The sequence below is a fragment of the Giraffa tippelskirchi genome, chromosome 11 (assembly GCF_054371585.1).
Source record: "Giraffa tippelskirchi isolate mGirTip1 chromosome 11, T2T-mGirTip1v1.2.pri, whole genome shotgun sequence".
Taxonomy (NCBI): Eukaryota; Metazoa; Chordata; class Mammalia; order Artiodactyla; family Giraffidae; genus Giraffa; species Giraffa tippelskirchi.
This window is the reverse complement of record NC_137285.1, coordinates 22519636-22543872: the sequence shown is the minus strand read 5'-3', so window position 1 is coordinate 22543872 and position 24237 is coordinate 22519636. Positions and strand designations below refer to the sequence as shown.

General features: G+C 43.2%; 1 protein-coding gene across 1 annotated transcript; it reads right to left on the bottom strand.

Moving 5' to 3' along the window:
• Positions 1-13500: 13500 nt before the first annotated feature.
• LOC145525194 (uncharacterized) lies at positions 13501-23150 on the bottom strand. Its single transcript, XM_081538034.1, has 4 exons — positions 22580-23150; positions 20322-20433; positions 17311-17466; positions 13501-16793 (listed from the first exon to the last, which is right to left on the bottom strand). Exon 1 carries the CDS (start codon positions 23148-23150, stop codon positions 22605-22607), a length of 546 nt encoding a protein of 181 aa, XP_081394160.1. The 3' UTR covers positions 13501-16793; positions 17311-17466; positions 20322-20433; positions 22580-22604.
• Between the last annotated feature and the right edge of the window lie 1087 nt (positions 23151-24237).

Sequence of the window (24237 nt, the reverse complement as noted above, 5' to 3'; positions counted from 1 at the left end):
AGTGCATGGTTTGTAAGACTCATGTGATAAATGTGTTCATTAAAGAAACTCTTACTTTTTCTAATAAAAATACTGCTGGTTTCCTGTATTTCTCATCAGCTTTTCATGCTTTAAATGCACACTTCTTGGCCCATTTTTTCCTTCATTTAGATGAAACACTAAATGCGTCAAACTCTATCTAAGAGCTGAGTGCATAAGAACTGTCTATTGCTATTATTTAAGGATCTAAGGCTGAGTCTTTGTTTCAAAGGAAACAGTCCTTCTGTAATGGAAATCAATGAACCCTAATTTGGAATCATAAAGTATATGTTTTTCATAGCAAGTCAATGAAAACTGAAGCTGCTAAGGGTCTAAGATTTTAGTTGTTTTTAAGCCATCAATTTTACAAAAAATTTAGATTGCAATATCAGTCAACGTTGATATTACTGAATAAAGTTTGGGTCCACTTGCCTGCACACACTAAAGCCAATTTCCTGATGAGTTGTGGTGAAGGGAAGGGAAGTAAGGTGTTTATTGCAGGCACCAAATAAGGAGTTCAGTCAGCTAGTTGTCAAAATAGCTGAATTCCCCAGTAGATTTCTGGAAAGCTTTTTTATTTTTTTTTTTTACTGTTAATGAGGGAAACCCAGATTTGATCCCTGGGTAGGTAAGATCCCCTGGAGAAGGGAACAGTGACCCACTCTAGTATTCTTGCCTGGAGAATTCCATGGACAGAGGAGCTTGGTGAGCTACATACAGTCCATGGGGTTGCAAATAGTCAGACATGCCTGAGCAACTAACACTTCCACATTTCATGTAAGCAAGCAGCATTTTAGTTCCCTGACCAGGGACTAAACCCATCACCCCTGCACTGGAAGTACAGAATCCTAACCACTGGAACACAAGGGAAGTCCCAGGAAAGCATTTTTAAAACCCGAGTGAAGGAGGTTATAAACCCAGGTTATGTGATCAGCTGGTGCACAATTCTCTAATGGGGTAATGACGAGATAATAGGAGTTAATATTATCAGTCTTTAGGTACCAGTAGGTCTGTGGGCTGCTCCCCATTCTGTGGATTCTTACCCTCTAATTGATAGAACTCTGCTCTGCCTGAGAGGATTTGCTAACTGGTGAAAGCTGCTAAACTTGGTAGAAATTCAGTTTCTCATAGAGGAAGTGAAAAATGTGAGGTTAAGGAATGTGCCCCCAAACATACACCAGTTCAGCCAAGGAGAGAAACATAAAATGTGTTTCCCAGGACGGTGCTTCACATCCTCCATCCCGTCGACTTCTCAACATCCATTAGATGAGGGTGATGAGAGATCAATGTCTGTGGAAGATTCTGAAGCTTTGTACTATTTTTCCCTGGGGCACGAAGAGTGTGAATGAAGAAGGGAATTGCTAGCGTCCTTTTGCTACTTCTCTCTTCAATGGGGCAGAAAACCCTAACCCTCCCACCTAAATGCTGCAAATAAGTAATGTGACAAATAAATCCTTAACACACACAGCAGGGAATGAAAGGTGGGCACACAACCACAAACTTCCTCGTCTCTAATGCCATAGAGCCAGAAAGACAGGCACACAGAGACACATTCGTCTTCATTAATAAAGGAGATTAACCTTAACATTTCTTGGCAGCTGTTCCAACAGACTGCTTGTTATCACAGCAAGCAGTTTTTTAAAGACCCACAATGATACACAATATGTCACAACAGCTGCCAAAATCTCTCTTATGCAGTGACTTTCCGTGCATGGCTCAGAAAGGTTTCTTCTTAGACTCTTCCCCTGGGCTCTTTATTTTGTTGGTTGAAGGCAACTTTAAAGGGGATGCCCTGAACATAAACATGACTGACCACTGGTGCTTTATTTCTACAGAGACCAGTCCAGAATGCACAGGTGCTTGACTGTTACGCCGACTCAGGTCACAGAGAGACCTGAGTTAGTGGTCAAGGTCTCCCCTTGAGAAATGATCTTGTAATAGGGAAAAACAAATCTGGCTCCATATTGGATCTATTTCTTTTACTTTAACCTTTGTATTATATTGCTTTTGCTGCAAGTTAGGAATGTTGCCTATAGCCTATAATACACAGGATAGCCCATTCTTAAGGCTCTGACCTTTAATGGCATAGCCCTTTTCCATTCATATAGAGATAAAAAGTTGCAGAACAGAGAATAACATTGTTCTTTGTTGGAGGTCTGCAAAAACATCTCTCCTATTTTCTTAAATAGAAAATATTTATTTTCTTATTTCTTAATTTTATTTTATCTTGAAATATAGTTGATTTCCAGAGAAGGCAATGGCAACCCACTCTAGTACTCTTGCCTGGAGAATCCCAGGGATAGGGGATCCTGGTGGGCTGCCGTATATGGGGTCACACAGAGTCTGACACGATTGAAGTGATTTAGCAGCAGCAGCATAGTTGATTTCATACTGTTCATGGGGTTCTCAAGGCAAGAATACTGAAGTGGTTTGCCATTCCCTTCTCCAGTGGACCACATTCTGTCAGACCTCTCCACCATGGCCCGTCCACCTTGGGTGGCCCCACACGGCATAGCTTAGTTTCATTGAGTTAGATAAGGCTGTGGTCCATGTGATCAGATTGGCTAGTTGTCTGTGATTGTGGTTTCAGTCTGCCTGCCCTCTGATGCCCTCTCTCAGCGCCTACCATCTTACTTGGGTTTCTCTTACCTTGGACGTGGGGTATCCCTTCATGGCTGCTCCAGCAAAGCACAGCCGCTGCTCCTGACCTTGGATGTGGGGTAACTGCTCTGGTTTTAGAAAAGGCAGAGGAACCAGAGATCAAATTGCCAACATCCGCTGGATCATTGAAAAAGCAAGAGAGTTCCAGAAAAACATCTATTTCTGCTTTATTGACTATGCCAAAGCCTTTGACTGTGTGGATCACAATAAACTGTGGACAGTTCTGAAAGAGATGGGAATACCAGACCACCTGACCTGTCTCTTGAGAAACCTGTATGCAGGTCAGGAAGCAACAATTAGAACTGGACATGGAACAACAGACTGGTTCCAAATAGGAAAAGGAGTCCATCAAGGCTGTATATTGTCACCCTGCTTATTAAACTTATAGAGTATATCATGTGAAATGCCGGGCTGGATGAAGCACAAGCTGGAATCAAGATTGCTGGGAGAAATATCAATAACCTCAGATATGCAGATGACACCACCCTTATGGCAGAAAGTGAAGAAGAACTAAAGAGCCTTTTGATGAAAGTAAAAGAGGAGAGTAAAAAACTTGGCTTAAAGCTCAACATTCAGAAAACTAGATCATGGCATCTGGTCCCATCACTTCATGGGAAATAGATGGGGAAACAGTGGAAACAGTGGCTGACTTTATTTGGTGGGGGCTCCAAAATCACTGCAGATGGTGATTGCAACCATGAAATTAAGACGCTTACTCCTTGGAAGGAAAGTTATGACCAACCTAGACAGCATATTTAAAAGCAGAGACATTACTTTGTCAACAAAGGTCTGTCTAGTCAAGGCTATGGTTTTTCCAGTAGTCATGTGTGGATGTGAGAGTTGGACTATAAAGAAAGCTGAGCACTGAAGAATTGATGCTTTTGAACTGTGGTGTTGGAGAAGACTCTTGAGAGTCCCTTGGACTGCAAGGAGATCCAACCAGTCCATCCTAAAGGAGATCAGTCCTGGGTGTTCATTGGAAGGACTGATGTTGAAGCTGAGACTTCAATACTTTGGCCACCTGATGCGAAGAGCTGACTCATTGGAAAAGACCCTGATGCTGGGAAAGATTGAGGGCAGGAGAAGAAGGGGACGACAAAGGATGAGATAGATGGTTGGATGACATCACCGACTCAATGGACATGAGTTTGGGTAAACTCCAGGAGTTGGTGATGGACAGGGAGGCCTGGTGTGCTGTGGTTCATGGGATCGCAGAGTCTAACACGACTGAGCAACTAAACTGAACTGATACTTGATTTACAATGTTGTGTTAGTTTCAGGTGTACAGCAAAGTGACTCAGTTACATATATAGATATATCCATTCTTTTTCAGATTCTTTTCTGATATAGGAATTTAAAGAGTATTGAGTAGAGTTCCCTTGCTATACAGTAGGTCCATGTTTATCTATTTTACATATAATAATGTGTTTATGTTAATCCCAAACTCCTAATTTATCCAGGAACATCTGTCTTGACCTAACCTACATGGACAGCTGCAAGAGCAAAAGATTCTTGCACCAAGAAATTTGCAACAACCAACCACATCCCCTCCCATTAAGCATAAAAGAAGCCTGTCCTACAACCTACTGGAGCTGAATTTGAAACCACCTGAACAAAAGGGAAACAGATGTTCCCCTAGAAGCTTCAGAAACATGACTCCGCTGACACCTTGGTTTCAGCCTGGTAAGACCCATTTTCAAACTTTTGACCTGCAAAACAGCAAAAATGATATAATCACATTGTTTTAAACAACTCAGTTCTGGTAAATGTGGTAGAGATTTAAAAAAAAAAACAAATCTAATGCAGTTGAGGACCTCACTGTTTCAGCCATCCTTGGGCTGAATTTGTAGAGTATGTGACTCTGCAAATAACTTAGCAGGGCGATGAAGCCAGGGCTTCAAGGGCTTTGCCAGAAAAACATGGTGATATCAAAATAGTCCTTCAAACCAAGCATCATGATGGATGGATGATGTGCACGGTACAGAAAAGGAAAAAAATTTAAAAGTTACTGATCCCAGAAAACTTTGATGACTAATTACACTTACAGTTGCAAAACTGGCCACACGTGGATTTGTTTGGTTGTTGGCTGAGTCACTTTTAATAAGGGGAGCATTTGACATTCAAAACAGCAATGGATTTCAGCTTTAAAAAAAACTTTTAATTTTATATTGGAATATAGCCAATTAACAATGTAGTGGTGTTTTCAGATGGACAGCAAAGGGACTCAGCTATACATATACATGTGTTCATTTTCCCCTAGATTCCCCTCCTAGCCAGGCTGCCACGTAACACTGAAAAGAGTTCTCTTGTGCTATAGAGTAGGTCCTTGCTGGTTATACATTTTAAATAAAGCAGTGTGTACATAAGACAAATGAACTTATTTACATGATACAAATGAACTTATTTACAAAACAGAAACAGACCCAGACTTAGAGAAGGAACTTTTGGTTGAGGGGGTGAGGGGTGGGGAAGATGAGGGAAGGGATAGTTAGGGAGTTCAGGATCAGGGGCTTCCCTTGTGGCTCAGACAGTAAAGAATCTGCCTGCACTGCAGGAGGCCTGGGTTCGATTCCTGGGTCAGGAAGATCCCCTGAAGAAGAGAATGGCAACCCACTCCAGTATTCTTGCCTGGACAATTCCATGGACAGAGGAGACTGGTGGGATGCAGTCTATGGGGTCGCAAAGAGTTGGACCCGACTGAGTGACTAACACTTTGATTTGAAAACACTTGGAAGAACCAGCAATGCTGAGTCAAACGTGGGAACAAGTGGACGTGTTCTCCAGGTCTCTGCCTCCTTTCTTCCTAGTGTCTCTCATACTCACCTTTCTCCTTCACTGAGATTACAAGCCTGGTTGCCTGGAGAAATGCTATTTTCAATCCTGACCTATGGCACTCTTAACATAGAAGGCAAAACGAAACATTAGTGATCTGGAGGAGCTAGCCAGCCCATGTGCTTGACTAATTGAGTTTCCCTGTTTCTTTACGCCATAAGAAAATCAGATGTATGTCATTTTCCTTAGGAAATGACCCATTTTAACTCTGATGTCTCATTACACTGTGCAGCCACTACCTTGAAGCAAAGATGGATGAAGATCCAAACACCTTGTGGCAAGGGTCAAAGTTCTGAGCACCCCACCCCTCATGTCCCCAGCAGGCACCAGGCAAACAGGAGACGCAAGTCTCTGCTAACTAGACCCAACTCATCAAACTGCAGAAGCCAGCCTGGTTTTATGTGATTGCCTCTCGTTGGGGAATTTGGAGCAGCCTTATAGGGAACACCCACAGGAGAAGTCAGATGTGGTCATAAAGCCTCAGAGTGGCTGCACAGGTCTCCCTGGAATTAGGCTGTGTTCTGTTCCATTAGGTTTCATTGTGCTGAGTTACTGCCTCTCTCTCCAAGCTTCCCTCCCCTGGAAAGATAATAGAATTTTATTATTTTTTGATTGAAGTATAGTTGATTTACAATGTTGTGTTAATTACCTCTGTAGAGCAAAGTGATTCAGTTATGTGTATAAATATATATGTATATAAATATATATATATAATATATATTTCTCTTTTTATATTCTCTTCCATTATGGTTTATCACTATTGAATGTAGTTCTTGGTGCTCTACAGTAGGACCTTGTCTATACATAAAAGCTTACATCTGCTAACCCCAACCTCCCTCCCCTCCCTTCCCCCAAACCGTCCCCCCTGGCAACCACCAGTGGGAACAGAGTTATATAATCATCATCTATAAATGGTGACTCACCTGCCAAAGGTAAATATTTTTCAGAAGCAGATATGTTTCTGGGGAGATTGAAAAGATTAGGAAATCAGCCCTGAGGTTCACACAATACATGTTTTTCTTCTTCTTCTTTTTCTAAATATCCTTCATCCTTCCTTCTTTCTGCCTTTTGGAAAGAATGCAGAACTTCTCCAGCAGTGAATAAATGCTGGATAAATGAAGGCAGTTACTTGCCCTGGGGGCATCAGTGTTTTAGGCTCAGACTTTAATTATGAGATAATCCTTCATTTCTCATTAGAGAAATTTCCACCAGAAAGAAGGAGAACCCTGTTAATGGGCAGGAAACACTTCTCAGTGAGCTCATGGATGCCAACAACAGAGTAATAAACATGGTACTAGGCACAGCCTGGCACACAGGACACCAATCAGTGGTTATTAAACAGATTATTGAACAGGAATCCCTTATAACTACTTAGTATCTTTTGAAAAAGCTTTTCGAGATTTCCAACCCAAGACAATGTGTTGAACATACAGTTTGACCTCCTTTTTGCCACATAAAAATGGTGAAAGGATGAAATGATGAAATCTCTCTCTGTAAGTTAATTGAAGGAGATTGGCTGAGGAGGCACAATAGATAAAGAAAACACTTAAAACTCCTCTGGAAGGTGGAAAGCAGATGAATCCAAAGTCAGGGATGGAAGAAGCAGGATAATCTTCATATGAAACTAAGATTCAGAAATGCGGGGATTGGAAATGCACTATGGAAAGTAAATGTTACAAACTTTAACGAGTACTGCAGGTCATGATGGCTCAGTGGTAAAGAATCCAATGCAGGAGCCATAGGAGATGTGGGCTCTATCCTGGATCAGGAAGATTTCCCTGGAGGAGAAATTGGCAAGCCACTCCAGTGATCCCATGGACAGAGGAGCCTGGCAGTGTGGTCCATGGGGTCGCAAAGAGTCGGACATGGCTGAGCACGCACACATGCAAGCGTATCATAATGATGAGTAATGGAGGGAAGAAATAAGAAGCTGGTCACCCCTTCACCATCTAAAAATGAGACTCAGCTTATTAGCGACAATGAGGTCAAGACATTTAAACCAATAACAGGATCAACACTTTAAATGATGGCTGGAAACATTAATTTTACCCGAACATTTTTCCCCTCAATCTTACCAGAATGTTTTCAACACCAATATTTCTGAGGTCAAACTAACTTTTACTTGAAGTCTAGCAATCCATGTTGGATACTTTGTCTTCTGTTAGATACAAGCAAGAATAAATTCAGCATTATTTATCAAAAGCATGCAGAATATAGTTTTTTTAAAATAGTGATTTATCCTTCCCTCTGTGCATTTTTATCTATCTCCTTGCAGCCATGTGGATTTAAATGATAGAAGTGATAACTTGCTAATACTATTAATGGTGATTTTAGGGTGTTGTAATATGAGGGAATTTTTGGTCTCATTTTGCTATGCTATTTAGAATCTTTTACAAGAAAGCATGTTAATAAAAGTGCTAGTACCACCAATGAAAAATGCAGAAGCCCCCATCGATCCACAAGGCTAGAAACGGGATAAAGCAAGCACAGCTAAAACTGTCACCTGGATAATTTGCAAAATTGTTACCAAGCCAAACTTGAACCCACTTCCCCACACACAGTAAAGCGAATCTACTGTCATGGGTTTGTGGTGAAGGAAAGTACAGTGATGACTGGAGGGTGTCCAACATGAGGCCAAGCAAGAACAGGCAGCTCATGTTCAAAAAACCAAAACTCCCCCACTGCTTTCAGGGAAGAGTTTGTTTTTATTGCTAGTTTAAAATTGAAATACAGTTGATTTGCAGTGTTTCAGGTATACAGCAAAGTAATTCAGTTATATATAATATATATATAATATATATATATGTTTTGGACTCATTTCCATTATAGGTTATCACAAGATATTGAATATAGTGCACTTGTTATACAGTAGGTCCTTTTTGTTTACCTACGGAAAGGTTTTTAAAGATTGGGTGAGGGAGAGGGTTGCAGGGCACCTGATCAGCTCATGACATTCTTCTGATTGGTTGGGGGTGAGGTAATCAAGAGTCGATATCATTAGCTTTCTGGTTCCAACTGGTCTGGAGTCTAGCTGCTGGTGGGAAGCATGTAGTTAACGTCTATGGGGGAGGGGGGTGGAATGTAGTATCTGCAAAACCACTCTACGTGGCTCAGGATATTATCTATAGTCCTTGAGGAGGAACTAAAGGTCCTTGACTTTGTTTTATGGCTAAATTATTATGACTTTGTCTTGCTTGACTGTTTTCCTTTGTTTCTGCATTTTCTCACTTCTCTCATTATATATGTTCTTTGGAATCTGGAGAAGGCCTAGAAGGCTAAAGATTTTCTACAAACAAGAGGCAGGTGGGGAACACAGGAGTCTGCCCAAGGGATGGTCCTGCTTCTCACAGACTGACTCAAAATTAAAACAATTAAACCAAGACTCCAGAGCTTGTGTAGATTCCCTGAGGTCATGGAGCTTGTACATGGAAAGCTGGGGTTGCATCTAAGCAGCTGAGTAGAAAGTATCAGAGGTCAGCAAACTTTTCTCTGTAATTAGCCAGATAGAAAATAATTCAGACCTCTATCCCAACTACTCGGTGTTGTGGTGCAAAAGTAGCATAGAAATAAATGGATATGGCTATGTCAATAAAACTTCATTAACAAAGATAAATGATGAACAGATAAGCCACTGATAGCTGACTTTTGAACATATCATAAATATTTATTATTGAAGTATAGTTGATTTACAATGTTGTGTTAGTTTCTGCTGTACAGCAAAGTATAAGGTCCATATAATCAAAGCTATGGCTTTTCCATTACTCATGTACAGATGTGAGAGTTGGACCATAAAGAAGGTTGAGTGCTGAAGAATTGGTGCTTTTGAACTGTGGTGCTGGAGAAGACTGTTGAGAGTCCCTTGGACAGCAAGGAGATCAAACCATTAAACCCTAAAGGAAATCATCCCTGAATATTCATTCAAAGGACGGATGCTGAATCTGAAGCTTTGGCCACCTGATGCAAAGAGTCGACTCATTGGAAAAGACCCTGATGCTGGGAAGAATGAGGGAAATTCTTTTTTACACTCTTTTCCACTATGGTTTATCTCAGGATATTGAATATAATTCCCCATAAATATTAATATATCAGTGGAAGCTTTAAAGATGTATCACATCACATTCCTGCCATAGAAATACCCAGAATCTATCACTGACTGAAACAGACTGACAACAACAAATTTCTTTCCTGAACTTGTGAAACTGGCTTTATTTTTCCCTTTTCTACCTTGAGAAAATAATTTTTTTTCCTTAGTTGCTCAGTCATGTCCAACTCTTTGTGACCCTATGGACTATAGCCTGCCAGGATCCTCTGTCCATGGGGATTCTCCAGGCAAGAATCCTTGAGAAAATACATGTTAGAAAGTAACAATATATATTCATACATTGTCTGAATATAGACAGATATATACGACCCCCACCTTCATGGGTTTTGTCTGTCTTCTCCACTTTGTGGAATCTAGTTCACTCTCCAGGAAAATCCTTTTATGCTTTTATATTTTGATGTGTGCTAGGAAATGACAAAACATCTAAACCTTATTATGTGCACATCGACATAATAGGTTTACTGAACACAATCATTAGGGCTCATATACTGCAGCAATACTTAGCCGTAGGGAGTTGAATTCCATTGGAACATTTCAAGTGTGGCCACCCACTCTGGAGAAATCGGCATAACAGAACATTTAGAAAGTACACAGTGTTTAATCTGGCCAGACAAAGGTGGTTATTTCTGGTCATTTGCTTGGTGTACCCAGCAGACATCCATTCTCCTTGACATTTTACAATTTCTCTTCTCAGCTGTGAAATCATTTTTATATAACTGAGATAGCAGCTGTTTGCAGAACACCTCGCTCATTCTGGTTTATAGGAGAACATAAAAGCACCATCTGCTTGAAGTTTATTCTGCAAACCCTCTGCCAAACAGCATACTGACTGCTAGATAATAGACAGCCTCAGAAAATCACTGACCACCTTGCTTTGGGGCAAAGAGAAATGCAGTAAGTCTCTCAGTGGTCATATGGAGCAAGGGTTAAACTAAAATAAATCCCAAATATATAAAAACTCACTGTTTAGCACACAAAATCCAGTCACACTACTAAAGGTAAGATGTTTTGGGGAGTTGTTGATGATCACCAGGTGCGTTTGGAGTCATGACTCTGAAAGTTCATTCTCACTGGAAATCGAGATGCAGAAACATCACAGCAGACATTTGGTACTAAAAGCATCATTCTCCACTTCCTGTGGCTGAGATCAGGACTGCTAATCAATCATATAATTCTTTTCCTGTTGAACCCCAAGTAGACCTGAGAATCCTTCCAGCCCCAGTACTTAAAACACCGCCCTTCAGCAAATTTTCTACCAGTACCAGATAGGGCTTAACAAGACTGCATTGTAGTAGCAAAAAAACCAAAAAACTGAAAACAGAAGCAATCTAAATGATTAGGAACAGAAGAAATCTGAATACATGTTGGTACAACTAGATAATACTTTGTAGTAGGTGAAAAAATGAGATGGAACTGTTTACATTGCTAGAGAAATTCATCAGAAAATAGATCTTTGTACCAAGACATGAAAACAACCCAAGTGGCCCTCAACAGATGATTGGCTTAAGAAGATGTACACATATACAATGGAATATTCAGTTCAGTTCAGTCACTCAGTCGAGTCCAAATTTTGAGACCCCATGAGCTGCAGCACACCAGGCGTCCCTGTCCAACACAAACTCCCAGAGCCCACCCAAACCCATGTCCATTGAGTCGGTGATGCCATCCAACCACCTAATCCTCTGTCGTCCCTCTCCTCCTGCCCCCAATCCTTCCCAGCATCAGGGTCTTTTCCAATGAGTCAGCTCTTCGCATCAGGTGGCTAAAGTATTGGAGTCTCAGCTTCAACATCAGTCCTTCCAATGAACACCCAGGACTGATCTCCTTTAGGATGGACTGGTTGGATCTCCTTGCAGTCCAAGGGACTCTCAAGAGTCTTCTCCAACACCACAGTTCAAAAGCATCCATCCTTCGGTGCTCAACTTTCTTTATAGTCCAACTCTCACATCCACACATGACTACTGGAAAAACCATAGCCTTGACGAGATGGACATTTGTCAGCAAAGTAATGTCTCTGCTTTTTAATATGCTGTCTAGGTTGGTCATAAACTTCCTTCCAAGGAGTAAGTGTCTTTTAATTTCATGGCTGCAATCACCATCTGCAGTGATTTTTGGAGCCCCAAAAAATAAAGTCTCTCACTGTTTCCACTGTTTGTCCATCTATTTGCCGTGAAGTGATGGGACCAGATGCCACGATCTTAGTTTTCTGAACGTTGAGCTTTAAGCCAACTTTTTCACTCTCTTCTTTCACTTTCATCAAGAGGCTCTTTAGTTCCTCTTCACTTTCTGCCATAAGGGTGGTGTCATCTGCATATCTGAGGTTACTGATATTTCTCCTGGCAATCTTGATTCCAGCTTGTGCTTCCCCCAGCCCTCATGATGTACTCTACATATAAGTTAAATAAGCAGGGTGACAATATACAGCCTTGATGGACTCCTTTTCCTATTTGGAACCAGTCTGTTGTTCCATGTCCAGTTCTAACTGTTGCTTCCTGACCTGCATACAGATTTCTCAAGAGACAGGTCAGATGGTCTGGTATTCCCATCTCTTTCAGAATTTTCCACAGTTTATTGTGATCCACACAGTCAAAGGCTTTGGCATAGTCAATAAAGCAGAAATAGATGTTTTTCTGGAACTCTCTTGCTTTTTCGATGATCCAACGGATATTGGCAGTTTGATCTCTGGTTCCTCTGCCTTTTTCAAAACCAGCTTGAACATCTGGAAGTTCATGGTTCACATATTGCTGAAGCCTGGCTTGGAGAATTTTGAGCATTACTTTACTAGCGTGTGAGATGAGCTCAACTGTGCAGTAGTTTGAGCATTCTTTGGCATTGCCTTTCTTTGGGATTGGAATGAAAACTGAATTTTTCCAGTCCTGTGGCAACTGCTGAGTTTTCCAAATTTGCTGACATATTGAGTGCAACACTTTCACAGCATCATCTTTGAGGATTTGAGATAGCTCTACTGGAATTCCGTCTCCTCTACTAGCTTTGTTCGTACTGATGCTTCCTAAGGCCCACTTGACTTCACGTTCCAGGATGTCTGGCTCTAGGTGAGTGATCATACCATCATGATTAACTGGGTCATGAAGATCTTTTTCGTAAAGTTCTTCTGTGTATTCTTGCCCCCTCTTCTTAATATCTTCTGCTTCTGTTATGTCCATACCATTTCTGTCCTTTATTGTTCCCATCTTTGCATGAAATGTTCCCTTGGTATCTCTAAGTTTCTTGAAGAGATCTCTAGTCTTTCCCATTCTATTGTTTTCCTCTATTTCTTTGCATTGATCACTGAGAAAGGCTTTTTTATGTCTCCTTGCTATTCTTTGGAACTCTGCATTTAAATGGGTATATCTTTCCTTTCCTCCTTTGCTTTTTGCTTCTCTTCTATTCACAGCTATTTGTAAGGCCTCCTCAGACAGCCATTTTGCTTTTTTGCATTTCTTTTTCCTGGGGATGGTCTTGATCCCTATCTCCTGTACAATGTCACGAACCTCTGTCCATAGTTCATCAGGCACTCTATCAGATCTAGTCCCTTAAATCTATTTGTCACCTCCACTGTATAATCATAGGATTTGATTTAGGTTATACCCGAATGGTTGAGTGGTTTTCCCCACTTTCTTCAATTTAAGTCTGAATTTGGCAATAAGGAGTTCATGATCTGAGCCACAGTCAGCTCCTGGTCTTGTTTTTGCTGACTCTATAGAGCTTGTCCATCTTTGGCTGAAAAGAATATAATCAATCTGATTTTAGTGTTGGCCATCTGGTGATGTCCATGTGTATGGAATGGAATATTACTCACCCATAAAAAATAATGAAATAATGCCATTCACTGCAGCATGGATGGACCTAGAGATTTCATACTGAGTGAAGTAAGTCAGAAAGAGAAATAATACATGATATCACTTATATTTGGAATCTAAAAAATGATACAAATGAACTTATTTACAAAACAGAAATATATTCATAGACATAAGTTAAACGTCCCCACACAGATGTAGAAAACAAACTTATGGTTACTAAAGGTGAAAGTGGTGGAGGAAGGGATAAATTAGGAGTATGGGACTGTGAGATACAAACTACTATACATAAAATACATGAATAGCAAGAAGTTGCTCTATAGCACAGTATCTATAAACAGTAACTTATAATAACCTATAATGGAATATAATCTGAATTAATAACTGAATCACTATGTTCTATACCTGAAACTAACACAATATTCAAAATCAACTACACATCAACAACAAAATTTAAAATGAGGAAACTAAAGCAAAAAACATATTATATGCAAATAGTAACTCCCATAGAGTAACTTATTTTAAAAATGGACATTATTTTTAAATGTATATTTTAAATAACATCTATCTATTATTTCCAGCCTCTACAGGAGTGCTTACTCATCAGAGAGGTCTTAGCTGCCCCCTTATATACAATAGTAAATCTTACCCCTTCCCTCTCCAGCCTTTTTTCTCTGTACTACGTCAGAGCTCTTGTCACTATGGGAGCCATATTTTCTATTTATTCACTTCTTTATGGCTCACTGGCCCTAAAAGAATATGACCTCCAGGGACTTTGTTTTGTTCCTCTTTAAAACCCTCACACCTAGAATGCTTCCTGGTATGTAGTAAGTGCTCAGTAAACACTGGTTAAAAGAATGCCTACATGAAAATGCACCCAGAGAAGGGAAGTTTTCGAGGCAAGATCCCTCAGTTTGTCAAAGGTTGAGGCACCATTAGAACTTGGATGTGCTGAGAGCCTGAGGTTGTCCCTTAGGTCCTGGTCCCATGGCCCTGCGTGTAAGCTCACATTTTCCCCATGTCTTCTGGGTGTTCATAACTGCCCATTGGGAGTTCATAACTGCCCATGATGCTCTTCCCCTTCAGCCATATTGGAGGACTTCAGGACCCACAGTGAATAGAGACTACAAGTGAAGCAGGAAAAAATCTTCCACTAGTTAGGATTCGTTTGTGGGAGTTTGGCTTAAGGAGATGGCATGTGTCTTTGTCCAAAGCAGAGGCATCTTCCAGAGAAACTGCAGGAGAACTCCAATGGGAAAAATACAGGACAGCATCATTCTGCCCTAAAATCCACAACCATTCATCGCTGCCTCTTACCAAGTTCTGTCTCTGCTGTGCTGTGGAGTCACCGAAACCTAAATCCAGATCCTGCTGCTGGGGACATCTTCCCTCAGTCACGAAGAAGTAGATATCCTTGGAAGCTTGTGTTAAAGCATAAGATTCACTCATTCATTCACTCACTCACTCATTCAACAAATATTAACAACATGCTTACCTGTGTCAGGCATTGTGGGAGGTGCTGAGGATATAGCGGGGGGAAAACAGACAAGGTCCTTCTCTAACTGATTTTGCATCTGGAATGAAGACACACACACCAGGAGCAAATGGAGACACAAACCTAAAATAGTTATAATTATGCAGAAAATGGAATAGTCTAATAAATTGAGTAGAGTGATGAATGAGGAGGGTAGAAGAGCTATTTTAGCAGGCTGGGGACAGCATCTCTAAGGAGAGGTAAGGAGATGATTTTGTACCGAGAACTCATTAAAGAGAAGCCAAGTCTGGAGAACTTGGAGGCCAGGACTCCCAAATCAAAGAAGCAGCAAGACTATGCTCTCCAGGGAAGAATCCTTCCTGCTTCTTCCTGCTTCTGGCGGTCCCAGGCATTCTTGGCTTATGGCAGCATCCTTCCAATCTTTGCCTCCTCAAACTCCAGTCCCATCACTTCATGGCAAATAGATGAGGAAAAAATGGAAACAGTAACAGATTTTATTTTCTTGGGCAGCCATGAAATTAAGACACTTGCTCCTTGGAAGATAAGCTATGACAAACATAGACAGCATATTAAAAAGCATAGACATCACTTTGCTGACCAGGGTCCATATAGTCAGAGCTATGGTTTTTCCAGTAGTTATTTATGGATGTGAGAATTGGATCATAAAGAAGGCTGAGCACCAAAGAATTGATGCTTTCTAATTGTGGTGCTGAAGAAGAGTCTTCAGAGTTCCTTGGACTGCAACGAGATCAAACCAGTCCATCCTAAAGGAAATTAACCCTGAATATTCATTGGAAGGACTGATGCTGAAGGTGAAGCTTCAATACTTTGGCCACCTGATGCGAAGAGCCAACTTATTGGAAAAGAGCCTGATGCTGGGAAAGAATGAAGGCAAGAAGAGAAGGGGGCGACAGAGGATGACATGGCTGGATGGCATTACCAACTCAATGGACATGAGTTCAAGCTAACCCTGGGAGGAAGCGAAGGACAGGGAAGCCCTGGGTGCTGCAGTCCATGGAGTTGCAAAGAGTCAGACACAACTTAGCAACTGAACAACAACAACAGGTCACATAACCGTCTCCTCTCTGTGTGTCTCTAAGCACTCTCACCTCTTCCTGTAAGGACATCAGTTATCAGATTTCAGAACTTCCCTAAATCCAGGACAACTGCATCTCAAGATCTTGAAGTAATGACATCAGCATAGATCTTATTTCCAAACAAAGACACATTGGGGTTTCTGGATGGATATAAATGGGCGGGGAGAGGGGACACTATTAACTGTATCTGAATGTGCAGTAAATATTCATACTGATTCTCTTATGATAATTTAGATTTGTGACCTCATTCTTCATCTCAGCCGGGCAGGGCAAGACAGAGCACTTCTGGACACTTTCTAGAAGCAAGGAAAGGTATTGAGCATCAGGCAATCCCGTGGGTGGCTTTATCATTCTTGTGACCCATTAGTACCTCAGGTTTCAGGTTCCAGGTTCCAGAACCTCTGTTCTCAGGTGCGGCTTCTGAGCCGTGTTGTGTATGGAGCTTTAACCATGCACAGGGGGAGAAATTTGGTTCCAACCAGGCCAATGAAACAGAAACACAAGACAAATGCTGGAACCCCCTCCATACTTAGCTGGTCATCTCCCAACAAGGCTCTTTAACTGTGTTTGCATTTCAGACTTTTCCAGTCCCTGAGAAGCTAGGAGATTCTCAGAGCAAAGATGATATCCAAGGGGGCTGGTTCCTTGACTTATGAAACTGCTGTGTCCACCCTGTGTCCCAAATACCTTTCAATGAAACTGTCTTCAATAATTGTAGACCTTTGTCTTGGTGTACATGGAGATGAAGGTCATACACAATCGGTTCTCTATGGGAGCCAGTTTAGTAATATCTACAAATGAAAAAGGTTTAGACTGAAGAGCTGTATGATTTCCAAAGACCATTCATGATGATGGAGTAAATGAAATGCTACTGTAATGTATTTTTCCTATTTACACAACTTACATCATCTACTTGGGAAAGAGTGAACTGTAACAAAGGTAATGTTTCTTTTAATAACAAAAATGCAAAAAATTATGGTTGTGACACATGATTTCATTTTTTAATATTTATTTAGCTTTGGCTGCATCAGGTCTTAGTTGTGGCATGTAGGATCTTCCAGAATCTTCATTGTGGTGGGCAGGCTCCAGAGTGCATGTGCTCAGTAGTTGTGGCACTTGGGCTTAGTTGCCCTGAGATTTGTGGGATCTGAGTTCCCCAACCAGGGATGGAACCCATGTCCCCTGAATTGGAAGGCAGAATCTTAACCACTGGACCACCAGGGAAGTCCTGACACATGCTTTTAAAAGCAAGGATGTATGCTCACAAATATTACCTGATGAAAAAGACATGACAATTGGTTCACCTACCTTTCATCCTATAGGATCCAGGCTGGGTCACTGGTCCTGTGAATTTCTAAGCTCACCATCCTGATCTTGTAGAAGGAGTTGATTGCTCTGTGTCAGGAGATCAGGTGCACTAGACATTCTGCTCCCATTCAAAAGCATTGTTATAACTGATATCCCCTTAATAAATGAAGAGAAAAAAGAAGTCATAACTTAAGACGCTAAATTACTTCATTCCACTCTGAACACATGTGCTTTTGCTCATGCAGAAGGAGTCCAGTCCCCAAATACAGCCAGAGACCCATGCATAACAGGGCCCTGTAATGAATATAACAGCATCAGTTCTTCCCAGGACTTGGGGTACTATATTAGCTATACGATCCACAATTCATTGAGTCAGGTGTCAGAGCAAATGCACAGATGAACTCAGAGATTTCAGAATTGAACTCTACAGCTAAGTCTTGAACAAATACCTCCAAGAATGCTCTGATCCCCAGTATAATCATACTTTGAACTTTCTGCTGTAACTTCTGAATTCCTCTACCACTGAATTAGCCTGGTAAATTTTTAAAACTAGAGTAACAAGACATTGCATGATTACCACCTAATTGCAGCCATTTCTTCGCCAGGAAGTCATACATTGTCTTTCTAAGACATTTCTGATAAGCGTATTCACATAGGATTAAATACATCTAGCCCCAAATGGCTATTATGCTTGACAAGCTGATTAGTAAGTGCAGTGAGTTGCAAAGTGCAATCTGAGTAAATTGGATGCTTTAAGATTCACTGGAAGAATGCTGTTAATTACACTGGCACATCTAGAGTCTATACATATATCTTTTCAGTAAAATAGATTGTGGCATTATATGCAGTACAATTTCTGCCTTAATAATGCTTAATAGAGGCATGTCAAGCCTACAACTTGTAATATTCTCATTTATATTAAATCATCTGTTAATACTTTTCTAATTGTTCTCCTGGCTTCTGTCCAGGCTGCTTTCCTACGCCACAACAGAACTGCTATCGCCAAACTAGCTGAAAATATATTGGTTCTTAAGAACTTAAACCCATGAGGTTGGGAAAACAAGCAAAGGGGTTTCTGATATAGCCTGGCTCCAGATTTTTGCATTTTAGTACTGGCAAAAATGCCTTCCTTGATCAATCTTCAGCCAGACTACTTTGAAAAGGAGCCTTCTTTCTACAAGTTCTTTTTCTCTTAATTGGGATGTGGTTGCTTTACAATGTTGTGTTAGTTTCTGCTGTACAATGAAGTGAATCAGCTATGCATGCATGCTAATTCACGTCAGTCATGTTCAACTCTGTGACCGTATGGACTGTAGCCCACCAGGCTCCTCTATCCATGGGATTCTCCCAGCAAGAATACTGGAGTGGATTGCCATGCCCTCCTCCAGGGGATCTTCCTGACTCAGGGATCAAACCCAAGTCTCTTACATCTACTGCATTGGCAGGAGGGTTCTTTACCACTAGCACCGCCTGAGAAGCTGTGTGTGTGTGTGTGTGTAGAGAGAGAGAGAGATCCATCTATACATCTATATATATCTCTATATATATCCCCTCCCTCTTGAACCTCCCTCCCACACTTCCTGCATCCCACCCGTCTAGGTCATCACAGAGCATAGAGGTGAGCTCCCTGTGCTATAGAGCAGATTCCCACTAGCTATCTGTTTTACACATGGCTATGCACATGCATCAATCTACAAGTTCTTAACATTGGGTGGCTTCCATATCCTGAGGCTGCTAAATCAGTTCATCAAGGATCTTCACAACATTGATTTCTGTTGTAGTCCATCAGAATTGCTATAATGAAAATACAGTAGACTGGAGAGCATAAACAACAGATATGTGTCTCTCACAATTCTGGGACTGAAAAGATGATGATCAAGCTCTGGCAGATTCTGTGTCTATTGAGGATCTGTCTTCTGGTTCACAGAAGGCCATCTCTTCATTGTGTCCTCACATGGAGGAAAGAAGTGAGGGGGTCTCTGGGGTCTCCTTTTATAAGGGCACTGATCCCATTCACAAGGGCTCCACCCTCATGCCCTAATCACCTCCCACAAATGCTATCTCCTACACCATCACATTGAGAGGTTAGGATTTCAACATACAATTTTTTTTTAGGTGATGGGAGAGACAAACATTCAGTCCATAGCATTTCCTTTGCCCCTGTCTTTGACCTCTATGTCTTTGGCTTATCTTTAGCAAGAATCTTGGTAAGACAGTTTAGCAAGAAGCCTCCTTGATGTCCAGTTTCCCACCCACTGATCCCCCTCGATTTGTCATCCGGCTATAAATACCCACATGCCCTTGAAGTGTTTAATGTTGATTTCCATCTTTTTCCCTCTACAGCCATAGCTTTCTTTTTTTAGTTTTTAGAAATGTATTTATTTGTTTATTTGTATTTAAGTATAGTTGATTTACAATGCTGTGTTAGTGTTTCAGGTGTACAGCAAAGCGATTCAGTTATGTATAGAGATAGATATATAGATTCTTTTCCCAGTTCTGTTAAGCCTAAGCTCATGTCCTTGACATACAGTGAAGCCAAACAAACTGAAACATCAGAGTTTGGAGCAGAGAAAGTTTTGATGCAGGCTGTGCAAGGAGACAGTTGGCTCATGCCCTAAAATACCCCTGAGCTCCCCCAAGGATTTTGGTAAAGGACTCTTAAAAGCCAGGTGAGATTGAGATGAGACATATAGAACAGACTTGTGGACATAGTGGGGGCAGGAGAGGGTGGAACAAATTGAGAAAGTAGCATGGAAACATATAAATTACCATATGTAAAATAGATAGCCGGTAGGAATTTGTTATATGAAGCAGGGAGTTCAAATCTGGTGCTTTGAGACAACCTAGAGGAGTTGGAGGTGGGAGGGAGGTTCAGGAGGGAGGGGACATATGTACACCTATGGCTGATTCATATTGATGTATGGCAGAAAGCAGTACAATATTGCAAAGTAATTCTCCTCCAATTAAAAATAAATAAATTTTCAGTCAGGTGGGTGAGGGGTTTCTCTGACCTTGGACATGGAAAAGAAAGCTGAGCGCCGAAGAATTGATGCTTTTGAACTGTGGTGTTGGAGAAGACTCTTGAGAGTCCTTTGGACTGCAAGGAAATCCAACCAGTCAATCCTAAAAAGAAATCAGTCTTGAATATTCATCGGAAGGACTGATGTTGAGGCTAAAATTCCAATACTTTGGCCACCTGATGCGAAGAACTGACTCATTTGAAAAGACCCTGATGCTGGGAAAGATTGAAGGCAGGAGAAAAAGGGGACCACAGAGGATGAGATGGTTGGGTGGCATCACCGACTCAATGGACATGGGTTTGGGTGGACTCCAGGAGTTGGTCATGGACAGGGAGGCTTGGCGTGCTGCAGTCCATGGGGTTGCAAAGAGTCGGACACAACTAAGTGACTGGACAGAACTGAACTGAAGTGAGGGGTGGGGGTGTTGCAGGGTCTGTGATCAGCTTGTGCACAATTCTCCAATTGTCTAATGATGAGGGAACAGGGTGGAGTCACAGGGGTTAACATTATCACTCCTTAGGCTCCAGGAAGCCTGAGGCTATGTGCTCAGAGTCATCAAATAGTTAACATATTCCATTTAGTGCAGGGTGGGGGGGTGGGGAGTGAGGATGTTCACATCTACAAAACAACTCAGGAAATACGCATCAAATACTATTATCTAGGTACTTCAGAGGGGAGCTAAAGCAGAGGATATGGGGGAAGTCCAGTACCCTTCCCCTCCTGTTTCATGAGGTCCTGCTCCATTACATTTTCAGTATAGGTTTTTGCTGCTGCTGCTGCTGCTGCTAAGTCGCTGCAGTCGTGTCCGACTCTGTGCGACCCCAAAGACGGCAGCCCACCAGGCTCCCCCGTCCCTGGGGTTTTTACCAGATGTTAAATATAATTCCATGCTATACCTTTGGTCCTTGTTGGTTATCTATTTTCTGTATCAGTTCAGTTCAGTCTAGTCGCTCAGTCGTGTCTGACTCTTTGTGACCACATGGACTGCAACACACCAGGCTTCCCTGTCCATCACCAGCTCCCAGAACTTGCTCAAACTCATGTCCAAAGAGTCGGTGATGCCCATCCAACCATCTCATCCTCTGTCGTCCCTTTTTCCTCCTGCCTTCAGTCTTTCCCAGCATCAGGGTCTTTTCCGATGAGTCAGTTCTTCGCATCAGGTGGCCAAAGTATTGGAGCTTACCTTCAGCATTAGTGATGTGTATCTTTCTATCAGGACTGCGGTAGAACCGTGGGCGCTGAAAGGAGACAGACCCTGCGCCCTGCTTTGAAGGAGTTTAAGTTACAGGCGTCACCAGGAACCTGCACACCCCCACACTCTGCGAGGGAAATGTTTTTCTTACCTCGTCTCGTCCCCAAGCTCAGGCATCCCAGCACACCTGAAGAGCCACTGTGAGTGCAACCTCAGGCAGGATGGGGGTGAGACTCTTTACTCCCTGAGCGGGGCACGGAGGGCGTACGTGGCCCGCTGCTCCCAGGCGTGGAAGCCGCCTCCTCCCTTTCTGATCCGGGTGTGCTTGGCTCCTCCCAGGTGCCGCGAGTACATCATAAAAATCGGCAAAGGTAGTAAACTCACTGTAAATCTGGAGATGCACTCACTGTTCCCAGACACCAGCGCACGGAGACCCACAACCCTTACAAGCACCCTTCCGACCGCCGAGGACCCTGGGAGTTGCCTGCGGGGATGATCCCAAGCCTCCGACAAGCAGAGGTCTCCCCGGAGCTTCACGGAGAGTCCCCCCTAGGGCTAAAGTTGGCTCTCGAGACCAGAGGATTGGGAAAAGACGGGATCAGAGGCCAGCTCACCCCTAGAATTTAGCTCACCCCTAGAATTCTCAGTCCCCGTGTGGTTTAATCTAGGTAAGAGACAGATGGAGTCCCAGGGTTCGGGGAAAGAAAGTGCAAAAAACTGGGCCCCTCATTCTCAGTTCTACAGTCCTTCAGGGTATTGGGGTGCGGGACAAACTGTGTACAGCATCCTCTTTGTCGCCCCCTTGTCATCCCCATGGGTGACCTATCAGCAGCCTGTCTGCAGGTGGTCTCAGGTAGGGGAGACCGGGTACGCAGCGCCCTCTCTTCCAGGGATGGGGGTGCCCCGCCGAGGTGCTCCAGGTGGGATTAGCGCCCTTGCTAGATCCCGGAGACTGACCTGAAGTTCAAGTTCTCTCTGCCGCTTGCGCCCAAAAGCCTGGAGAACTTCCCCAGCTCCAGGTACGGGGGACAGGGGAGCAGAGGCGCTCGGCACTCACCTTTTCGGGTTAGCCAGCATCCAGCTCAGCTACCGGCGCAGCCCCGGGGCGCACATTCGGGGCGCGTCCCGCTGTCCCGCATTCGCATAACGCTGCTGAGCCGCGCGAGTGAGGGACTCTGATGCGTCCCAAGCCCGGTCGCGTCTCCGATGACTGCGCCCCGGCCCTCGCCGCTGTCCGCGTTCCGCCACCAACTTTTCTTCTGCCGCCGTCTCCTGGTCCCACCCTCATTTCCTTCCCGGTCCTGGGGTTCCGAGACTATCCCTGGCCCTTCGGGCGCGCCCAGCACCCACACCCTCCCGCGCGGATGCTGAGCTGGAGGGGAGCTGGGCACAAGGGGTAGAAGCGCGCAGGCGGGGATGCAGGGCGCCTCCAGCTCTGGAAAAGTGGCGCCGCGGGAGGCAGACGGACCAGGTGAGATGGCTCTCAGCCGCGATCTCTTGTCTCCGCGGACCGACTCCTCCCACGGGGAAACTGCGAGGTCGAGGTTGCAGACTCGGCCCCTCGCCCCCCTGCAGCGGGGTCCTCGGGAATTCTGCCCGGATATGGAGAAGGTCCTTCCTTTCCCCATCTACCCTTGGTCCTTCCCAGCAGGCGCTCAGCGCCTGCGACTTGTCAATTGCCCTGTTGTTTTGGAAGATCTTGACTTCAGGAATTAAAAATCCCATGCATTTGTTGCATAACCATCCTCGACCTCCACTGGGAGAACAGGAAACATACGAATCTGTATTTACATAGGTGGACATTTACCAGTATTTGGTCTTCGCTGGTGTCTCACATGGTAAAGAATTTGCCTGCAATGCAGGACACCTGGATTCCTTCCCTAGGTCGGGAAGATCCCCTGGGGAAGGGAATGGCTACCCACCTCAATACTCTTGTCTGGGAAATCCCATGGACAGAGGAGCCTGGCGAGCCACAGTTCAGGGGGTTAGAAAGAATCGGACACGACTGAGAGACTTCCACACTTCACCTGTATTTTGGGTACGCCTGTGTGTTAAGACTCACAATGTTATGTGCAAAAACACACTAAACTGGTAACATTAGAAAGGTTAACTGTTGACTTGTTACCATTATGTACTCATGGAGTTTAAACGCAGTTAACTTCAGTTAACTATTAAAGAAGGAAGAACCCTCTCTCTGTGGAATTGTTTCCCACAATAGCATTTTTTTCTTTTTTCTGGTGTGGGGTGGGGTGGGGCAGTGGCGGCAGGGACTGGGCTGGGGGAAGCCTAACTTCCCAATCAATGCTCTGCCTCTTCAAGATTTTCAGGAGCACCGGGAACTGCTCCCCTCGTGGTTGCCTCAGACGCCGCGCTTATCAGGTTCTTCCTGTTCCTGTGGATCTGGGGGGAGTGGGAGCCAGAGTGACCTCTCTCCTGACAATACCCCAGTGCCCAGACAGCACTCAACTCCCAGCTGCCACCCCTTCCCCGTGCCCCTCTCCCAGCGCTGAGACAGCCGCCTCCGTCTCCTCTTCTAGCAAAGGGCTCAGGCCACCCCTCTCTCTCCTGGGAGGCTCAGTCCAACCTCAGAAAGGAAACCAAGCTGTCTGCGTCCTGTGTCACCTTCTTTCTGCTTCATTAGAGCAACAGAGGGCTTCCTGAGCCTAGAAAGCATTCTGAAAGAAAAGAAAACAAAATCCTGCCTGTAAATGAGAC